Source organism: Cheilinus undulatus, linkage group 17, assembly GCF_018320785.1.
Source record: "Cheilinus undulatus linkage group 17, ASM1832078v1, whole genome shotgun sequence".
NCBI classification, from domain to species: domain Eukaryota; kingdom Metazoa; phylum Chordata; class Actinopteri; order Labriformes; family Labridae; genus Cheilinus; species Cheilinus undulatus.
The window spans coordinates 15,495,353-15,515,036 of NC_054881.1; the positions used below are offsets into that span (position 1 = coordinate 15,495,353).

Below are 19,684 nucleotides of genomic sequence, written 5' to 3' on the forward strand. Positions count from 1 at the left end.
TTGGCTGTCAGCCTGCTTTTTGACACAGATAAGGTGACACACTGAGGGCACAACCATAGGTCAAATCAGTCATGGGTGTTGAGGCAAATTTTTGATACAGATCTGAAAGGTCAAATTATCAAAGAGGCTTTGACATTTCTGTGCATTGACGCAGGCAGCTCATTCACTGACTCTCGCCTGAGGTAAATGAAGCTTAAAATCTTCATATAGATAAGCTCATCACAAGATGATTCACTGGGCTATCCAGCAGTGTACCCACATCTATGTACATCCTATAAGAAATGCATCCCTCCCCATTTCCTTGAACAGTAGCCCAACATTGCATTACAAGCGCTAAAGCATCATAATTTGTTTGGCTACATTCAGCCACACAGACGAAGATCACAGCTGAGTCGTATCTCGGGCAAACAGAGCAGCCCATAAAACCAGCAAACAGCCAAGTGTTTGGCTGCCTGTTGGAGACAGTGTGGTCTATTCTGTTAGGAAAAAAAGACTTGGATATCTTTCCCCAGAGAGGGCCATGCTCTTCGCCTTATCAAAGATGCAATCTGTCAGATATTCTGCTCTTCACTCTGCTGCTGATTTTTTTCCCCGGTCCATTTTTAGCAACAACTTCCTCATTCTGCTTTTTATGTCTCTGAGCTACATGAAGAAACCGGGCTCAATTTGTCTTCCTGATTTGTTGTGAATTGAGTGTTTTTAGTTTGTCAATCTTGACTTCATGTTGTGACAACCTCTGAATCAGATGGAGGAGGATGTGGGAGGCAGTTTGTGTGGTTGTACATAACAGATTTATAGATGTCTTTTATAGATTCCCCTTCTCTTTTTACCTTTTTCCTCTTGGGAGACAATCATGTTTTTTTTTTTTTGCAGACAGCAGATGTATAAGACATAGATGTAGTCTCAGTGATGCAAACCACTGGTTTCTAAAGAGCATTTTTGAAGCCAAACAATGGAGGTCAGAATTTTGGAAGTGCAAAATCCAACCAACTTTTGATCAGTACAGAAACAGGAAAAGGTGGAGTTATAGTGGGCCTTAAGCCTCCCAACAATCAACTAAAAACCTTTTTTAAACTAGGCTGTAAAAATGTTTGTTTTGCTGTAAAAACCGTCTTTTAAATAAGGGTGTTAATCAGGCTTTCTGGACTTTTTAGCCAGCCCAAAGTGGACACTTGAGAAGCTGCAATATTTCATCATTCTACATTGTTTAGTTTTCTACACCAGAGGCTACCTCTGTGCAATGTGTGGATTTTTAAAAAGTCTAGAATTACATGTTTTTTAATTGCAATTCAAGGTCCTAAAATTTTTAAGTGTTATATCTGCTTGTTAATGGTCTTCAATTGTAGATGATTCATTAATTGAGACATTTCTGGATGAATGAGTTACTCAATATTATTGCCTAATAAATTTTAAGCATTTTTGGGGGGACTTGCATGTTGGCTTCATTAACATATACATTCACCTGCTGCTTAAATGATAATAATAAAAGTAATAATCATAACAATAATAATAACAAGAGGAAGAAGAAGAATATAGTAACAATAATAATAATAGTAGCAATAATAACTTGTATAGCAATTTTTTTTAAAAGTGTAAACAATGTGCTTTGACATGAGGAACAAAGCAACAAAATCAGGTATACTGACAACCGCCCAGTTAAACTGACGCATGATTTCGGCCTTTTTATATTCCAACGGTTGTGAGAAAGTCGCATACATCAGCATTTGAGCCTACTCTGCATCCTGTAATAAAATAATCAAGACTCGTCTTTAGGCAGCTCCCATAGAGCGTGTTAGAAACACTTCCCGAGAGGTAAATGAAGAAATGTATTGAACATAGCGCTGCAGCAATAAGGTAGAGATCACACAGACAGGTAAAGAGAAAGGAGGAGAGACCATACAAACCGGGGTAGGTGTGTGTGGATGAAAGATCCTGAAGGTGAGCAGATTAAATCTGTGATCAAACCCCTAAGCTCTAAATAAGTTTCAGAATAAGGAACGATTAATAAAACTAGAGAATGAAACTTCTGAAGAAATTTAGCTGTGAATGCCCACTAATGTACACACTGTATGTTGGGAGAAGACTCAGATAACCAATGTAAAATCTGAACGTCATATTGATGTGTATACTAAGACACGATATAATTCCTAATGATACTAATGATAAAAATGTCAATTGATGTCAACCTGACATTAGACACTGAAACCAAGTGAAAAGAAAATAGCAAGCTGATAGAGGATGACTGTTACAGTCTAATCCAGTGGTTCTCAAATGGTGTGCAAAGGCACATTGGTGTGTCATGGGCCTATGTACAACCATACGTGATTACTACAACTACGCAGTGACTTAAGTACAATCAGGACCACTTTGTCAAGAAACACAAATGATGCGTAGTTATAAATAGCCTCTTTTTATTAGCAGTTATGACACTGATAAAGTCAGAGGCAGAATAAAAGAAGAGCTGGGGTGGAGGAGGGCTGTAAAAAGAGGCTTGCAAAGGAAGCAGCAAAGCGTAGCTTGGTAAGAGCTGTTTGAATATGGCAGCATGAGTGCCAATAGCGTGCTCAGAATGAATTAGTTTGCTGCCGGCTGGTGAAGGCTTGTGTGGGATAAGTTGATCTCAGTTATATGGCAGCACTTGACTCTGTGGCCTGACTGTGAACTAATGCTATACACTTGATTCACTGTAACATGTAAGAGGCTATTTTGTATAGATATGGTTTTGGTGTGCCTTGAAATTTTGGATTGATCTTAGGTGTGCCTTGGGCAAAAAAGATTGAAAACTGCTGGTCTAATCTTTGATGCTAGAGAAAACACAAGATGGGAGGGAATGTTTCCATGGGCATTCTTCAGTTTTAAAAGTCTAGCTTGCTTATGCTGGTTTATACAAAAATGCATTCGTCTTGGGAAGAAGTGTAAAGGGTAACAGTCAAATTTTCCAAGCAACTTTTTATATCTTAAGCAGAAAACCGCTGTTTTTCTGCTTAAGATATTTCATTCTTTGGCAAGAGCTGTCTGTATTCAGATGCTCAGATAGCAACTAAGGGTAAGGAAATGAATGCAGGTAATGATAATGACTGGAAAATGTCCAATCTGCAAGGGCCTTTATCAGATTTTTTTGGCTATGGGGAATGGTCAACTTTTTAGTCACATAAACAGAGAGGGGATTGAACACTTGTGACTAGGGTTGTCATGTTGCCAGAATTTTAACTTGGATGGGAAACTAGAAAAAAATCAAATGACATTGATACTTTTTTGCAACACAGTATTTTAAACTATCTTGTTTTACATCAGCAAAAAATGCACTGTTCACTCTCAGCTAGACCATTTGTTTGACCTATTTGTCCGGTCTTTTTCTTGTTTTTAAACGTGGCATTGAAAGTATTAAAAGATCACTAATTTTTGACAATCCCAGCAGTGAGTCGTTGTTTTTTTGGAGGGGTAAGCTAGCACTTGAGGGCAGCATGGGGTTTCAACAGTAGGTTGTGTGGCCATTTTTAGTCACATGACTGTCAAGCCACCCACTGTCACCCTGGAAACCAGGAGCGCCAGCAGCTCTTATCCTATCATGTCAGGAATGCTGGCCGTCACTAGGCTCAGGCTATTTCTGCTGTCTGTCGCTAGTGCTAAGAGTTTGGCATACAGGGATCTTTCTCCTTCTTTCTTGTTCTTTCCCCCTCACCCTTTCTCTCTTCAGCCTCCGCTCTCAGTGAGAAGTTGTCAGCTCTTTTTCAGCAGCAGTGGAGTTTTTGTGGTGTGACTTCTTTCCTCCACACAGTTTACTGAGGGAAGGAAAGTTGTGGACCAGACTGAGAGGGGGTGGGAGGGGGAAAGTGGAAGAAAAAAAAAAGTGGGGGGGGATCAGTCATCCAGCCAGCCAAAGGAGAGAAGTGGGCGACACTAAGAGAGTGAGACTGGAGCCAGAGGAGTGAACTAAACAGCCAGTCAGAGAGAAATTGAGAGGGAACGGGAGCTGAGGTGAAAATGGCACAACGTCTGCGTTTGTACTTTGGCTCGGGCCGCAGCAACACAGCCCCGGAGGTGCTGGAAGGAGACTCCGAGGAGCAGCATGGAGACAATGATGTGGTCTCAGCTCTGTGTACACATCCACCTTTGGAATCGAGGCCTTCTCAGGAGCCAGCAGCGCAGCAAATCCAACAAAATCAGTCCTGTCTACGATCAGAGCCTTCACTTAAACGCAGTTCCTCCATGTTCATACCCCAGCTGGCTGCATACGCAGAGCCACGACCAACCAAGAGCTCCTCCATGCACATCTCCCTCCAGCGCTCAAATGGCTCAAGTAATGGAGATACCCGAGGTCTTGAGGATGTCCCGCCACCCCGTTATTCTCCTCCAGGACCAGCTCCTGCCTATGCTGAAACGCAGTTCCAAGAAGACGTTCCCAGACATCCACCCCCTCCATACTGTGAACCAGATCTGCTTAACTCACAGTTCCTAACAGAGCCAAACCTGCCTAAACGCAGGGTCTTTAGCATTGGCTCCAATGGACACATCATGCAAGGCAGAACCCAGCCTGGTATCAGCGTTGGGGGAATCTGTATCCGAAGGAACTCTCAGGACGGTTCTGACGTTCAGCATTTCAGAATCCTCCCATATGGTGGTACTGGCTGGTCTGTCCAGCAGCCGAGCCTGGACCAGAGCTCTGTTCTTAATGGCGGAACACAGAGACTCGTGTTTCAGCTCCAGAAAAATCAGAACCAGGATGAGAGCCAGGACAGGGAGCAGGGTGCTTCATCCCAGGATGAATGTGCAGATCTGGGCTTCACCAGCTCCAGAGGTAGCCGTGTGGTGCGTTATCCAAGAATCCGACTGGAGAGAAGGTCGTCTGACCACAGGCTGCTGCTGGAGAATCAAGCTGGTGAAGACAGCCAGACTGTGGAGGAAAACCAAACAGACATAGAGACGCAGAGAAACAGATCTAATGGTTGTACCTTTAAAATCAGCAGGGATGTTTCCAGAAGGCAGCCTCATTTCAAGATATACTTTACCCCAGGCGGAGCTGGAGATCAGGATGTGAGTGTTGGCAGTGATTTGACAAGGAATAATCCCAAGGTAAACATTATTTGAGTAAGTCAGTAGGACTTCTTTGTGGTTGGTGAGTGTTTTAAATGGAATATGCCTTGATATTAAGAACTATATTTCACAGTGGCAAATTGCTTTATTTGTAGTTGTCATAAAGAAGAAAATGATCAGAGAATAGCCAGAAAAAGCACCTAAATTCCTCCATAAGTTATTCCTAAATCATACCAACAAGTGGATGCCTTAAATTGGTTACATCCACACGCAGATATGGCTTATTTAACCCAGAGAAGATGAGATCTGTTGGGTGCAGGAAGAGGGCGGTGACATTTTGGGAAGTGAAAAGCACAGACATGGTCACTGAGCTAAATCACACACACACACTGGCTTCTTTCACTTTGCGACCACAGGCATTCGAAATTTTTACACACAACGGCCAATTCAGCCCGTCACGAAAGGAAAACAGGAGCAGGGTGAATGGATCGTTTCTCCCTGTGCACTTGTTGCCTTCTGTTTCACAGAAATGTGACACTTAAGTTTGGTAATACCCTCCACTGCAGCCAGTGCTCTCTGAGAGTTGGCGGTTTCTATCTTTAGTCTGTTTCGAGTGCGGTTGTTGATTTTGAGAGCGGGCAGGCGGCATGTCTCCTTTGGCTCTTGGCTGGTATGGATCTATATCCTCGCAGCTGCTCCAAGAGTGATTAAGAAATAAGACGTTGTTACGTCTAAAACAGGGATCAAGAAGGTTAACAAGCTATCAAAATCAAGTTTTTCTGAGAGCCTTATGTCTTGAAATGTTTTTACTTCTGTGTAGCTCAAGCATTGGTATATCAAATAACCTAATTCATCACTCCTAAGCATCTTCTCTTATCACTTGATATTTTATGCTTTCAACAGCAGTAAATTTTGTTCTCACTTTTAAACCTGGTTGATTCAGTGGGACTACGGGCTGCAGCCCTGAGTATAAGTATTATATGGTGGATATATAAACAATTTAAGGACTGTCATGGTGATATCTCTTGAATAGTTGGCCTCCAAGACTCAATACTTCAAACAGAAACTTAAATCTCCTGCCTACCTCCCACTTTTTGTAATGTATACAACTTGAATGTTTATATTTTCCAGGCTTGAAGGCCTGTGAACTCTGCAAATGAAGTTAATTATAGTGAAAAAAATTTGCAGGTAAACTCTTACACGCTGTCTAAATTAAACAAATCCATTGGCAGTGTTTCAGTACTTCAACATTTTTCACTAAAGGTATGCACATTTTTAACATTAGTGAAGTAGATATTTAATATATCCTTCTTAGGTACAGTACATTCTAGAATTCAGGTCACAAATTGGCAGACCCCCCACTCTAGTCCCGCACCCAGGTGCCGTCCCATTTGGACCTGTACACACCTGTTATTTAATTCCTATTAGCGCTTGTATTCTCACCTGCGCAGCTTCTCTTGTCTGTATGGTGGCTACATGTGATGCTACTCAGCCAATCGAATCCTTTATTTAGACGAGGCACTGTGAGGTTCAGTAGTCTGTGTGAGAATAGCCTGCTACCAGTACACAGTATCATTTGATTATCAGAGTACCTTCCAGTTTATAAACAATCATGGTCAGTGGACTTGAGCTTGTATAGTACTTTTTAGTTGTCTGACTACTCAAAGTGCTTTTACACTGCAGGCCACACCCACCCATTCACACCCTTTCACCCCATTCAGTCCACATTCGCACACTGATGGCAGAATGCCATGGAGAATGGCCATCAGCAATAGCTAATCCAATTCTGCATGCTTTTACACACCACTGACAAAGCAGTCAGAGCAAACTGGGGTTAAGTGTATGAAGAGGGTTAATGTCTTAAGTGTCACATTGACATGTATTGGCAGTAGTTGGGGATCGAACCAACAACCTTCCAATTGCAGGACTTTTCCTACTGAGCCACAGTGGCCAATAATAACTGAAATTCTGGGCCTGTTTGCTGAAATTTTGTCATTCAGGACCTTGCAGAACATCAATTGATAACCCCTGTCCTCAACTACTGGTTTTCTATGAGAAGGATGAAGTTAAACTTCCCCTGGGTTTGTTGTTCTCAGCTCTGTGTTCACACTGAAGGACCAACACTTTCTTCAGCTTATTTTTGTTTTGCCCAGAGGCTCAATCAATTTTAAGAGTTTGTCAGGATGAATCTCTTACTCTCCAAGTTTTGGTCCCGACCCCCTATCAGGGAAGAGACATGGCCCCGCCAACTCAGGGATGCTTTATGTAGGAGCTCAGCGTCATTGTGTTGTCACAAATTTTGAGTATATAAATTATTTGCCCCCCATCTAAAGTTCCTCAAAGAGATATGAGCTAAATCAAATTTGGTTTGCAAATCTGAATGTTGTTCAGTCATGCAAACAGCTGCGCTCAGAGCTCTGAGGGGGTGAGAGGGAGCAGGGGAAGTGTTGTGCTTAGCATGGCCAAAGAGAGGGTTTGTGGTCTGAGATGCTGGTGCTAAAATGCAACATCTACTGGACGTATACTCTAAGTACTATACCTTTGAATATATTGGCTGAAGATCTTAAGCTTCTTAAAGCTTCAGCACTTTGCAGTACCATTCATATTTCAAATAGCAAATATGTTTCAGTTTCAAAGGGAAAATGCACAGCAGCACGCCATCACAAGACATTTTGAGTGCTTGCAAATGCCTTATAGGAAGAAAAATAAGTTCATCAGCATATTTGCTTGATGTCTAGGGCAGTGGTTCCCACCCTTTTTTTCTGGAACCCCCATTACTTGTATCTAAGTAGAGCTGAACCCCCCAAAAGCAAACACGAGTAAAAGAGATACACTTTTTTTAAAATCAGCATTAATTTAAATGTTTTGTTGACAAAACCCTCAGGAAATTTATCTACGCCTACTGATCTTACCAAAAGGCCTTAAAGAAAATGATTTAATGAATGTTTTATATTGATTTAAGTCAATATGTGAAAATCTAGTTTTGACAATCTTGGAGCAAACAAAGCCTTGTGACCCCCCTGAGGTCTTTTGACCCCCCTCAGAGGGGCGCAAGCCCAGGTTTGGAACCACTAGTCGAGGTAATACTGCTGAGTATTAATGTGATGAGAAAATTCTAGGGGTTACCTATAAATGTATTGTTTTTTTTCATTGTGCTTATTTGTTAAACTATTACTAGTTTCATGAGCGTTTCAGAGACTTTATTATACCTGTGACTAGTCTGGCTTGTCTCCAGCTACACTCTTATTTCAATTTTAGTCGTATTTCTGACAGCACTTAGGCCACACTTGAGTGCATATAGACACCTTCTCCTCCGTTCCCTTTTTTGAGACACGTGGTTTTGTGTTACCCCAGGGCATCCCGTTTCTCATGCAGCAAGGAAATCCTCATTTAGACCATAATGACAGGTCTTTCCCAACTGGTAGCCTGGCGTTGTAGTGCCCCCTTTTAAAGCCCTGCGTTGGATACTACGAGTGTGTGTTCCAGCTTGACTGTGCACAGACAGCTATGCCACAGTGCCATGCCCTCGTTCGGCGCCCCCCTGTTGCCATTCACAAAGAGCTCTTGCAGGCCACTGGGTTTGCTATATTTACCTGAGACAGGATGGTGCATACACGGTCAGGGTGGGGGTGGAGTGGAGGGGGCTCTCCTTTTATTTTGGTCCAGCAGCATGTGAGAGGGATTCATATTGCCACTGTTGTGAAGGGCTTTTCTCTGTCAGCTCTGATCTCTCAGGGTTGCATGGCATTGTAATTCAGTTGTGTCAGCACGGAGACTGTTGAGTAGGTGTGACAACCTTTTCACACTCCAGTGCCAGCCTGGACGTTTTCCAGGTCGCTCTATATCATAAACTCTCAGTCTGTTGCCACTTCTTCCTGTGGATTCACAGCAATTCAGCACAGTTTGAAATGTCATTGCTCTTTTTCCTTCAGTCTTAAAAGATTGTTTTCTCTTTTTTGAGAATGAAATGATTCAATTTCAGTTTTCAAAGGTCAAGATTCACATTCTTGTAAACCAGATAGCAGCGTCAGAGGGTTTTTATTACCTGTGGTATATTTTTATTATATAAAGAAATCAATCAAGAAAGGGATGCCATCCACCTTTTTATAACTGGGCTATCTTCTCCTGCTTATCCTCACCTACCTGTGGAGAAAGGTTGACTGATAGTCAAATGCTCTGCAGAAAACAGAGAGAAAGTCTGTCGTTACATTTACATGATGCTGGAGTAAGTAGAATTATTATCTGAGTGTGACTGAAACTGGACTTTTAAATGCATAACATACTAGTGCTACTTAAATGGCACAATGATGAATTTCTAGGAGCTGGAATAGCACACTTTAATAATGTAGTTAGTGATTGATTTACCCAAGCATATACCTCATTATAAAGTGCTGCAAAATAGTCTTTTTTTGCATATCTTTTCACTCTTCAATGTTTCAAATCATCAAACAAAATTTTAATATCAAGACAAAGATAACTTAACTGAATACAAAATAAATTTTTTTAATAATTATTTCTTGTACTAAGGGAAAAAAGCCATCCAAACCTGCCTCACCCCAAGTGAAAATAATTTCACCTTTGTTAAATCCCGAGTTAATTGTGATTAACCACATCTTTTGAAAAGGTGAGTTCAATTCCACGAGCCACACCTAGTGAACCACAGTGAGAGCCATTATCCACAAAAGGAGAAAACTTGGAACAGTGAGGCCAGGTAGTTTTGGATGGCTTCTTTCACTTAATAAAATAAATAATCATTTTTCTCTGCATATCTTTGTTGGATATTAAACTTTGTGTGATGATCTGAAAAAAAGAACACAAAAAGGGGGCAGATATAACCTATCTGGCCCATTATGGAAAAGTAATTTCACCCTTGTTAAATCATGAATTAACTATGATTAACCAAATTTTTTTGGAAAGCTGAGTCAAATTTCCCAAGCCACACCCAGGTCTGACTACTGCCTGACCTGTTGAATCAAGAAATCACTGAATTAGAACCTGTCTGATGACAGGCGAAAAGATCTCAAAGGCAACATATCATAGCACGATCTTAAGTAATGAGAAACAAACAGATGAGAAACAAAGTCATTATCTTCTATCAGTCTGGAAAGGGTTACAGAGCCGTTTTTAAGGCTTTGGGACCAGTTAACCATGTTGAGAGCCCTTATCCACAAATAGGGAAAACTTTGAACATTAGGGCCTGCTCGCTGCTTTGACTCGAAAGACCATCAGTGTTGTCTGCTGCTTTTTGATATAACCAAGAGAAGAAGGATTACATACATCTCATTAGCACCAAAACTAAAGCATAGAGCACATACAAAATGTACAAAGTTTTAAAATTGTTCATGTTCCAATTGTTAAACATACAACTAGTTTGCCTACTTAGAGGTTTGTCAGTTTTTTTTCATAATAGGTCAATTGAGAGAAGGTCCTATTGCAGTGACACCAAGCCGTGCCCTATTCAAAAAAATATTTTTGCAAGAGCCACAATCACACCATTTGTCACCTCTTTCCATAGCTTTTTTTTTTTCTGGTCCTAATCTTTTTGTAAAATTGGTTAGCAGTTCATTAACGACACTCAAAAAAGATCACATGTTTGACATTTTATTTGCCCAATAGTCCTTTGTCTCATCAGGTGATCCACATGTGTGGAGGCTCGACAGTCATCTTAAAGTACTAGTTTAGGACAGCATTAGCAGCAATCAGCTGCAGAGAAATGTTGAAAAAAAGGGATAAGGAGTTTCAGTTTTAACGTTAGACATCGCTAAGATGCACCAGCTGACTTTTCTCTTTCTCTCCTTTTTGCTCCGTCCCTCTCATACCCACATGCGTTGCTAATTATGGTATAAAAGAAGGTTGACAATTATACTTGGGCCGCCTGCTTGGGTATTGTCTATATGTGGGAAACAGACTGATTGACGTGACTTGCAATTAAGCATTTCTACCAGCAACGCTTCCCTTTTGATTCTTATATACATTCATTCATTCAACTTTTTTGTCCTGGCCATGCTCAAGTTATATTTATGTCATATTTGTATAGTTATATTTTTTTAAAGGTTTTTAGACTTTAAGGAGTCACAGCTTGTCACAGAAGAGCTGCACATGGCTCTGCAGCCACAGGTTAAGTACTGCTGACCTATAGTAGCTTGTTGAATGTGAGTATATCACTTACTTTAGTAGAAACTGACATAACTCTGACAATAAATCAATTCCTCCCTCCATGATTTCTTATTTTTTGCCTGTTTTTTACACTTAAATGTTTCGGATCTTCAAACATGATATTAGACAAAGCCAATTCTAAGGCTTTGAGACCCCAGTGAACAAGGTGAGAGCCATTATCCACAAATAGAGAAAACTTACAACAGTGGTGAACCTTCCCAGGAATTATCTTTGTCTAATATTTAAATTTGTTTGACAATTTGATCAACTGAAGTGTGACAAATATGCAAAAATTAAGAGATCACGAAGGGGGCAAATACTTTTGCACAGCTCTGTGTAACTGTCTAGCTTGCTTTAACTATACATGTAAACATACTGAGTATTATCTCGTATATGTTGCTACATTGCCAGCTTAATTCAGGCCAACATGTGAGGAACACTGACGATAGACACGGCATCTTGATAAAGAGCTAGTCTAAGTTTGGTTTTGTTTAACTTTTTAAACTTTAAAGCACAATCTTTTGGATCAGATGTGCAGCAGAAGGATGGATATATAAAACCCCAAACTTTCTCTAAATAACTCAAGGCGAGGGTAGTTTTTGTACACATCTTTGCAATTTGGGTAAATCAATTCTTTGTGAGCATTACAATCCTTCATCTGTTTCTACAGCTCTCATTCTCCTGGCTGTTAGTAACACCCTCCCTCTTTGAGTGTAACCTGGCCCTGAGAGGCAGCTGCAGGCTCAACTGTGACCCTTTGATGACTCTGCAATTATATCCCTCCGCACACACATACCTACAGCTTAAAATGCTTGTTATTGTTGAGGACTGAAAAAAAGGTAGCCATGTGTCCCATGAGTACATGTGTCACTCTGTTATTGGCACTGACTGTTTCAAAGGTCACATGCTGAAGTGCCATGAGGAGATTTTTAAGGTTCAAACTTGGTGATAACGGTGACTCACAAGTGCTGAAAGGCTTGGTTGAGATGTACTGCTGGAGTTTGTTTACAAATGATTCAGAAATGTCCCCAGATCAACACAAAAGATCCAGCCATACAAATGACTATCAGGTTGTTTTTGCTGCTTCTAGTTCATCTAATGTGTCTCAAGTGTTGGAAAGTCTGCAAGCAAGACGTTTTCTAGTTTGTTCAGACAATAAAAACAGTTGGTGCTGTAACTTACATGAAAGACCAGAATTTTCACAATACCAGGATTTTACAACCTCAGTTCCAAAAAAGTTGGGTCGCTGTGTAAAATGTGAGACAAACAGAATACAAACCCATACTTTATTCACAATAGAAAATGTGAAGCTTCCCCTCTTATTTTAACAACAGTCTGTACACATCTAGGAAGTGAGGAGACCAGTTGCTGGAGTTTTGGGAAAGGAATGTTGTCCAATTCTTGTCTGATGTAGGATTCTAGCTGCTTAACAGTCCTGGGTCTCCTTGCCGGAATTTTCATTTTATGGTGAGCCAACCGTTTTCTATTGGTGAAAAGGTCTGGACTGCAGCCAGGCCAGTTCAGCACCTGGACTTTACTGCTGTGAAGCCATGCTGTTGGGATGGATGGGGTATGTGGTTTAGTGTTGTCTTGCTGAATTATGCAGACAGTATCTGGTTGGAGCATATGTTGCGCTAAAACCTCTATATACTCTTTAGCATTGATAGAGCCCTTCCACGTTGTGTAATCTGCCCACACCACACCATAGGCACTAATGCAACCAATACCATCAGAGATGCAGACTTTTGATCTGTGCAGTGATAACAAGCTGGATGGTCCATATTCTCTTCAACCCGAAGCACCCAGCATCTGTGGTTTCCAAAAGAATTTCAAATTTTGATTCATTTGTCCACAGAACAGTTTTCCATTTTGCCTCAGTCCATTTTAGATCAGCCACGGCCCTGAAAAGAACTATGTTGACAAACAAGGATTTGTGTTCTTCAGCCCATGCAGTGGTTTCCAGTACAGTCATGCCTGTTTTTAATGCAGTGCCATCCGAGTACTAAAGATCATGAGCGTCCGATCTTCTGCCTTGTCCTGTGCGCATGGAGATTTCTCCAGATTCTCTGAATCTTTTGATGATATTATGTTCTGTAGATGGTGGGATTTTAAAATCTTTGCCATTTGAGGTTGAGGAACATTTTCCTGAAATTTTTCCACAATCTTTAGACAAATTTTTTTGCAGAGAGGTGAACCACAGCCCATCTTTGCTTCTGAAAGCCTCTCTAAAGGGCTTCTTTTATACCAAGTCATGTTACTGATCTGTTACTAATTACCAAATTAAGTGCAAAATGCTCCTTGGGGTGTTTTACATCAATATCAGTTACAGTTCCAATGCTTTCTCTCTCTCCTTAGATTACAGTTGAAGATATGGTTAAAGTTTTGAATACTTTAAAGTTTTTTGACACGGTTCATTATGAAAATCAAGGAAATTGTACCCTTTTAAAAATATTTTGTATTGAAACAACAAAGTCTGAAAAGCTTAGTGATATCTGCAGCTTTGTAGAGACAAAGACCTTCCATCTTTTTGTGTGTGAAGTATGTCTGTGTTTGTGGATGAGAGAGAGAATGTGTAACACTTATTTTAGTGTCTTTATATGTGGATTGATTACTCCCTGTTTCACTGTAACATTTCACTGTTGAATTTCAGGTCACTTGTAGCCCTGTAGCTTTCCCTGATTCTGTGAAAAACAGTGTGCTTTCTCTTGTTTATTCTGATCAGCTTAATTTACAACTCTGCAAGCACTAAGAACTCAAGAGGTACAGGACCACAAATATAGAATTTCATCGTTAAAACTGTCGTGCAAAATGTTCTTCATGCTTCAACCTCAATCTAAATTTGTTTTCATAGCTTGCTGCTGATCTGTTTTGGAGTGTGATCCTTTTGTACAGCAGTGAAGCAACTTTTGCAGATGCCACAACAATGGAGATTCCATCTGCAGGACATTAAAGCTTGAAGAATGACTGATCAGTCTTTTAAACACACCCCTTTTTGTCTTCAGTGGGAAAAAAAAGTAATGTCGTTTAGTATTGTTGACCTACTTGTAATCAAGTCTTCCACAATCCTCCTGTGGACTGTAACTCAAACATGGAAACCCTGAATGTCATGCATTGTTTCAGCGCAGCCTCTTCCTGTAAAACCAATGTCTACAGACAAGCATCATTGTTAGTAATTGCCCGCTGTCTAAATCAGTTGTATCCCACACACAGGCTGCTTCCAAGAATGGCCTTTTCCATCTGGCACAGGTAATCACTGCTCCAAGTGTGGGCTGCTGCTGTGCCCGATCCACCATCATTTTCACTCTCCCCCTTTTTTCCTCTCAGACTTCATTAATTATGACAAGGATGGACAAATCTCCGGGCCTCTTAAATCTAAAAACACAAATGTTCCCTGGTTCTCCCCTGTCCTTCTCTCCTTCTGTGTGGCTGACTTGGCTTCAATATGGTGGCGGCTGATGTTATTTTTCCTTGCTGGGTTGACGGGTTCTTCTCCTATGAAATGAAACCACAGGCCTGTTCAGAAATAAAACTCCTGACCGAATCTTCTGCTTGGACTAGGATGGTCACAATGTGAGAATTTAAGATTTAATACGATACAATAAAAAAAGCCAACAATTTTGGTATCATACGGCAACAAAAGAAGAAATCCTAGGCACCCGGCATTGGGTGTTTTTGTGTTTAGTTTTTAGTGATCAATAATGTATTCTCTTAATTGCACAAATACATGGGCAGTAGGGTTTATCATCATGTTATCTGAATCATCAGATAATAGCTAAAAAAGTTCATTATATAACTTTGCAGATATTGGAATTCCAAACAGTATTTCCAGCTTATATATCAGCTGTGCACATCAGCAGAACAGCAGAAAGCTGTTTTTTGCCAAAGAAAGTATTTATTTTTTATTACTGAATGTCTATCCTTGAAAAAGTTTCCATCTATTATTTATCAAGGAATGAAATGACATAAGTCTTGAGTCATGTCTATTTCAAAATAAAATCGACTGTCACAGGAGTTAAGAGGTCAGTGCTGTACAGTAGAGTCTTGGTGTTCTTTACAACTACAAAAGGTGCAAACATACTGGTATTTATTGGAACAGGCATGAGCTAAAAGAGGTTTGAAATATCAAGGTTATATATATAAGTGGTAGGATATTGGTACAGACTGATACTCCTTAAAAGTCAGTAATAAGTATTGGCAGACATGAAAATTTCTGCCTATACGACTGACATATCAGCTGTCAATATGAGCCCATATCTGCTGTTGATATTGGCTTGTGAATTGTAAATATTAGTCTGTATCCGCTTTAAAAATCAGCCTATATCAACTGAAATATTTGCAGATATCAGCTAAATATTGGCCTAGATCATTTCTAAGTATCAGTATTTATTTGCTATAAATATTGGCCTGTATTGACTGTAATGATATGTACAATTGACTGTACATATCAACCTGTATCAGCTTTAAATATCACCCTATGTACCCTGTAAATATCAGCTTATATCAGCTTCAAATATTGGCTTATATAGCTTTAAACATTGCCCTATATAACCTGTAAATATCAGATATAAATATCAGCCTATATCACTTCCAAATACAAGCCTGTATTTGCTGTAAAATTGGCCTATATCAGCTTTTAATATCGCCCTATGTAACCTGTAAATATCAGATATAAATAACAGCCTATATCACTTCCAAATATCAGCCTGTACTGGCTGTAATTATCAGCAATACTTGATGTAAATATTGTTCTATATCATCCTTTGATATTGGCCTCTATGAGCTTTAAATATTTGCTTATAATGGCTGTTACCCTGTTGATCTATATCATGTTTTCATAGCGGCTCATACCAGCTTTCAATATTGACCCATATTATTTGTAATTATTGGCCTATATTGGCCTGGACCGGCTGTAAATATTGGTTATATCATCTCACCCCCTATCAGCTGTAAAAAATGGCCTGTAAAGACTGTTAATATTGGTCTATGTCAGCTGTGTATATAGGCCAATGTCAGCCTATACTGGCTTTTAATTTTGGCCATATTCACAAAGTGTTGGGCTGGACCAACAGACCTATGTCAGCTCAAGGCTTCATCCTTGAAATTCCAAGTTTTTTTTTTTTAAGGACTGAAGTTTTAGGTCTGAACTAGATTTATGTCACGGTATTGGTACCGGCTAAATAAATGTGTACATATCAGCAAATAGGACACTGTAAAAAAAAAAAAACAAACAATATCATGCTTCCCTAATTGGCATACATTACTGCAGGTCCTCCCAAACCTTTTAGCCTGGAACCCCCAAAATAGTGGTGTCAGTGACTGGGAACCCCAACTATCTTGTTGTTAAAGTGTATCACGATGTGCACAGCTTTAAAACTCTGGAAGCAAAAAAAAATTGTTTTAAATAATTTAAAATTCCTTTCCACTCAGTGTTCCCATAGCTTGGGAATCACTGCACTACCAAAATCTTACCAACCTATATGCGCAATTTCTAGTAGTGTTCTTTCTTTGACTCATGGCATAGCTTTTAGTTAAAGATAGTATTTCAAATATGAGGTTTTTGAAAGCCTTAGGTACTTTTTGATGCCAATGATCATTAAAATTATGGAGATTGTATTTTGGTTTGAATTATGGTTGTAAAAAATATCAGAGCATCAAAAATGTTCGTCTTGGAACCATGTACTGATTGGAAGAGAGGGTAAAAGCTTTTCTCGCTTATCAAAAATCTGAAATTGTTGCATCATCACATGTTCATTAAAAAGTCTGAGGTTATTTCTGGATTGGCCTGTCCATGAAATAAGAATCTTTGTCACATTCACTCCGTCTGTTAAATAAGCACAAACACGGCTGGACTTTGTGGTGCTTTGGGTAATTCACATTGTGTTTTTCTCCCCTCTCTTCCCCTGATGGAAATTTGGGTTTTCCCTCCAGACGCACTGAAAAAGCTGTTGCTTCTAAAATTAAGCTCCTGAAGGTGACCTTGTTTTTCTCTCTCCCAGACCAGAGATGATTTCCTGGGCCAGGTTGACGTTCCGCTCAGCCATTTGCCGGTGAGTTATTTGCATCTGTGTGTGTGGTGTGAGTGTGTGTGGCCAGACGGTCTGTTGTAACACTGTTTTGAATACTCAGCTGTTTCTTATCTTCTCCGCTCTGCCTGATTAACCTCTGTGAAAGTCAGGCAGGGAGTCAGTCTTTCCCAAGTGTGAGAAAGTAGGTAGCTAGCCGCACTAGTAGCATGTTGTTGTGATCAAACTGCACACTCCCTGGGAGAAACAGGAGATGTAAACAAGGGTGACTACCCTGAGGGCGTGCGGCCCTTAGAACCAATGGAAAAGCTTCACTCGTCAAATTCACACTCTCCTGTATTTGCTTGGAAACACTGAGCCCCTGGGAAATATCAAGTTTTCTAAACAAAAACACAGGGAACCGGTTCGTGATCTCCTTGGCTGTTTTTACGGTTTAGGGTTTATGTAGGTAAACAAGGCCTTTAACTAAAACAAATAGACATAAATCCCCCCTCTAAAGCAGAACTACCTCTGTTCAGAGGAGAGCTGTCAGACTGGATGTGCCTCTCTGAAGTGCTGTCCAAGTTGTAAACCTAAAAAGCACATCAGGAAAAGGTGTCGAGGTTAATTATTAATGTCCTTTTTGGCTCCCATAGCTCCAGAAGTTTTGCAGCAGATAAAACCCCACAGCTGAGTCATGTTGAGAGACGAGGCCAGTGGTCCTGATGCAGTAAATGCTGCAGTGAATTAAATTTAGCCGTTGAACAAATTGAGCTGGCATGAATGAGCTGCAGAGCTCGTGTAGATGATGGGATCCACATTTTATGTGGGTTTGGTTTGGATTTATTGGTTTTATGCCTGACTAAATTTTGTGGGAAATGCAGTCTTATTCATAGTTACTGGACATTACTTGAGTCATCATCTTCATTTCTATTCCAGCTTTTCCTAGGAACTCAACTTATACAATTCCAGTCCGACATCAGTGACTCATTTTAAGTTTTTTCCTTGTGAAAGCTCACACAAGGCAAAAGGAGGAACATATTTGACAACACAGTGTAAAGACGCACAAAATTCCCTCAGGTCACCACTGGAACCTGAATGACTGGTCATATAAGAGGCAGAATACAGTCGCTAGAAAAATTATGTGAACCCTTTGAGATTTCTTGGATTTCTGCATAAATTGGTCATCAGATGTGTTCTGATCTTCATCAAAGTCACAACAATAGACAAACACAGTCTGCTTAAACTAATCCTGCACAAAAAATTATATGTTTTCATGTTTTTATTGAACAAACCATGTAAACATTCACAGTGCAGGGTGGAAAAAGTATGTGAACCCCTAGGCTAATAACTGGTTGACCCTCCTTTGGCAGCAATAACCTCAACCAAATGTTTCCTGTAGTTGCAGATCAGATCTGCACAATGGTCAGGAGGAATTTTGGACCATTCCTCTTTACAAAACTGTTTCAGTTCAGCAATGTTCTTGGGATGTCTGGTGTGAATCGCTCTCTTGAGGTTATGCCACAGTATCTCAACCGGTTTTGGTCTGGACTCTGACTGGGCCACTCCAGAAGGTGTATTTTCTTCTATTGAAGCCATTTTGTTGTTGATTTACTTCTATGCTTTGGGTCGTTGTCCTGTTGCATCACCCATCCTCTGTTGAGCTTCAGTTGGCGAACAGATGGTCTTAAGTTTTCCTGCAAAATGTCTTGATAAACTTGGGAATTCATTTTTCTGTCAATGACAGTAATCCGTCCAGGCCCTGAGGCAGCAAAGCAGCCCCAAACCATGATGGCCCCTCCACAATATTTCACAGTTGGGATGAGGTTTTGATGTTGGTGTGCTGTGCCTTTTTTTTTCTCCACACATAATGTTGTGTGTTCCTTCCAAACAACTCAGTTTTGGTTTCATCTGTCCACAGAATATTTTGCCAGTAGTGCTGTGGAACATCCAGGTGGTCTTTGGCAAACTTCAGACGTACAGCAATGTTTTTATTGGACAGCAGTGGCTTCCTCCGTGGTGTCCTCCCATGAACTCCATTCTTGTTTAATGTTTTACTTAATTGTAGATTTGTCAACACAAATGTTAGCATGTGCCAGAGATTTCTGTAGGTCTTTAGCTGACACTCTAGAATTCTTCTTCACCTCATTGAGAATTCTGCGCATTGCTCTCGCAGTCATCTTCACAGGACGACCACGCCTAGGGAGAGTAGAAGCAGTGCTGAACTTTCTCCATTTGTAGACAGTCTGTCTTACCGTGGACACATGAACATCAAGGCTTTTAGAGATACTTTTGTAACCCTTTCCAGCTTCATGCAAGTCAATTCTTGATCATAGGTCTTCTGAGGTGCCAGGCATGGTTCACATCAGGCAATGCTTCTTGAGACTAGCAAATTCAAAACTGGTGTGTGTGTTTTTATAGGGCAGGGCAGCTTTAACCAACACATCCAATCTCATCACATTGATTGGACTCCGGGTTGGCTGACTCCTGGC

The 19,684-nt window shown here is 40.4% G+C and overlaps 1 protein-coding gene across 10 annotated transcripts in view; it reads left to right on the top strand.

Annotated features, from left to right (window-relative positions):
- nedd4l (NEDD4 like E3 ubiquitin protein ligase) overlaps positions 1-19,684 on the top strand; it is a 94,633-nt gene that overhangs the window by 30,829 nt on the left and 44,120 nt on the right. For 3 of the 10 annotated variants that reach the window (XM_041811391.1, XM_041811392.1, XM_041811394.1), the window contains exons 1-3: positions 3,890-5,073; positions 14,401-14,436; positions 17,187-17,237. In XM_041811391.1, the coding sequence (XP_041667325.1) occupies positions 3,985-5,073; positions 14,401-14,436; positions 17,187-17,237 (1,176 nt within the window). In that variant the 5' untranslated portion in view covers positions 3,890-3,984. Of the gene's footprint in view, positions 1-3,889; positions 5,074-14,400; positions 14,437-17,186; positions 17,238-19,684 lie in introns of those variants that run through there. The other 7 variants (XM_041811399.1, XM_041811400.1, XM_041811401.1 and 4 more) reach the window with 4 other exon arrangements.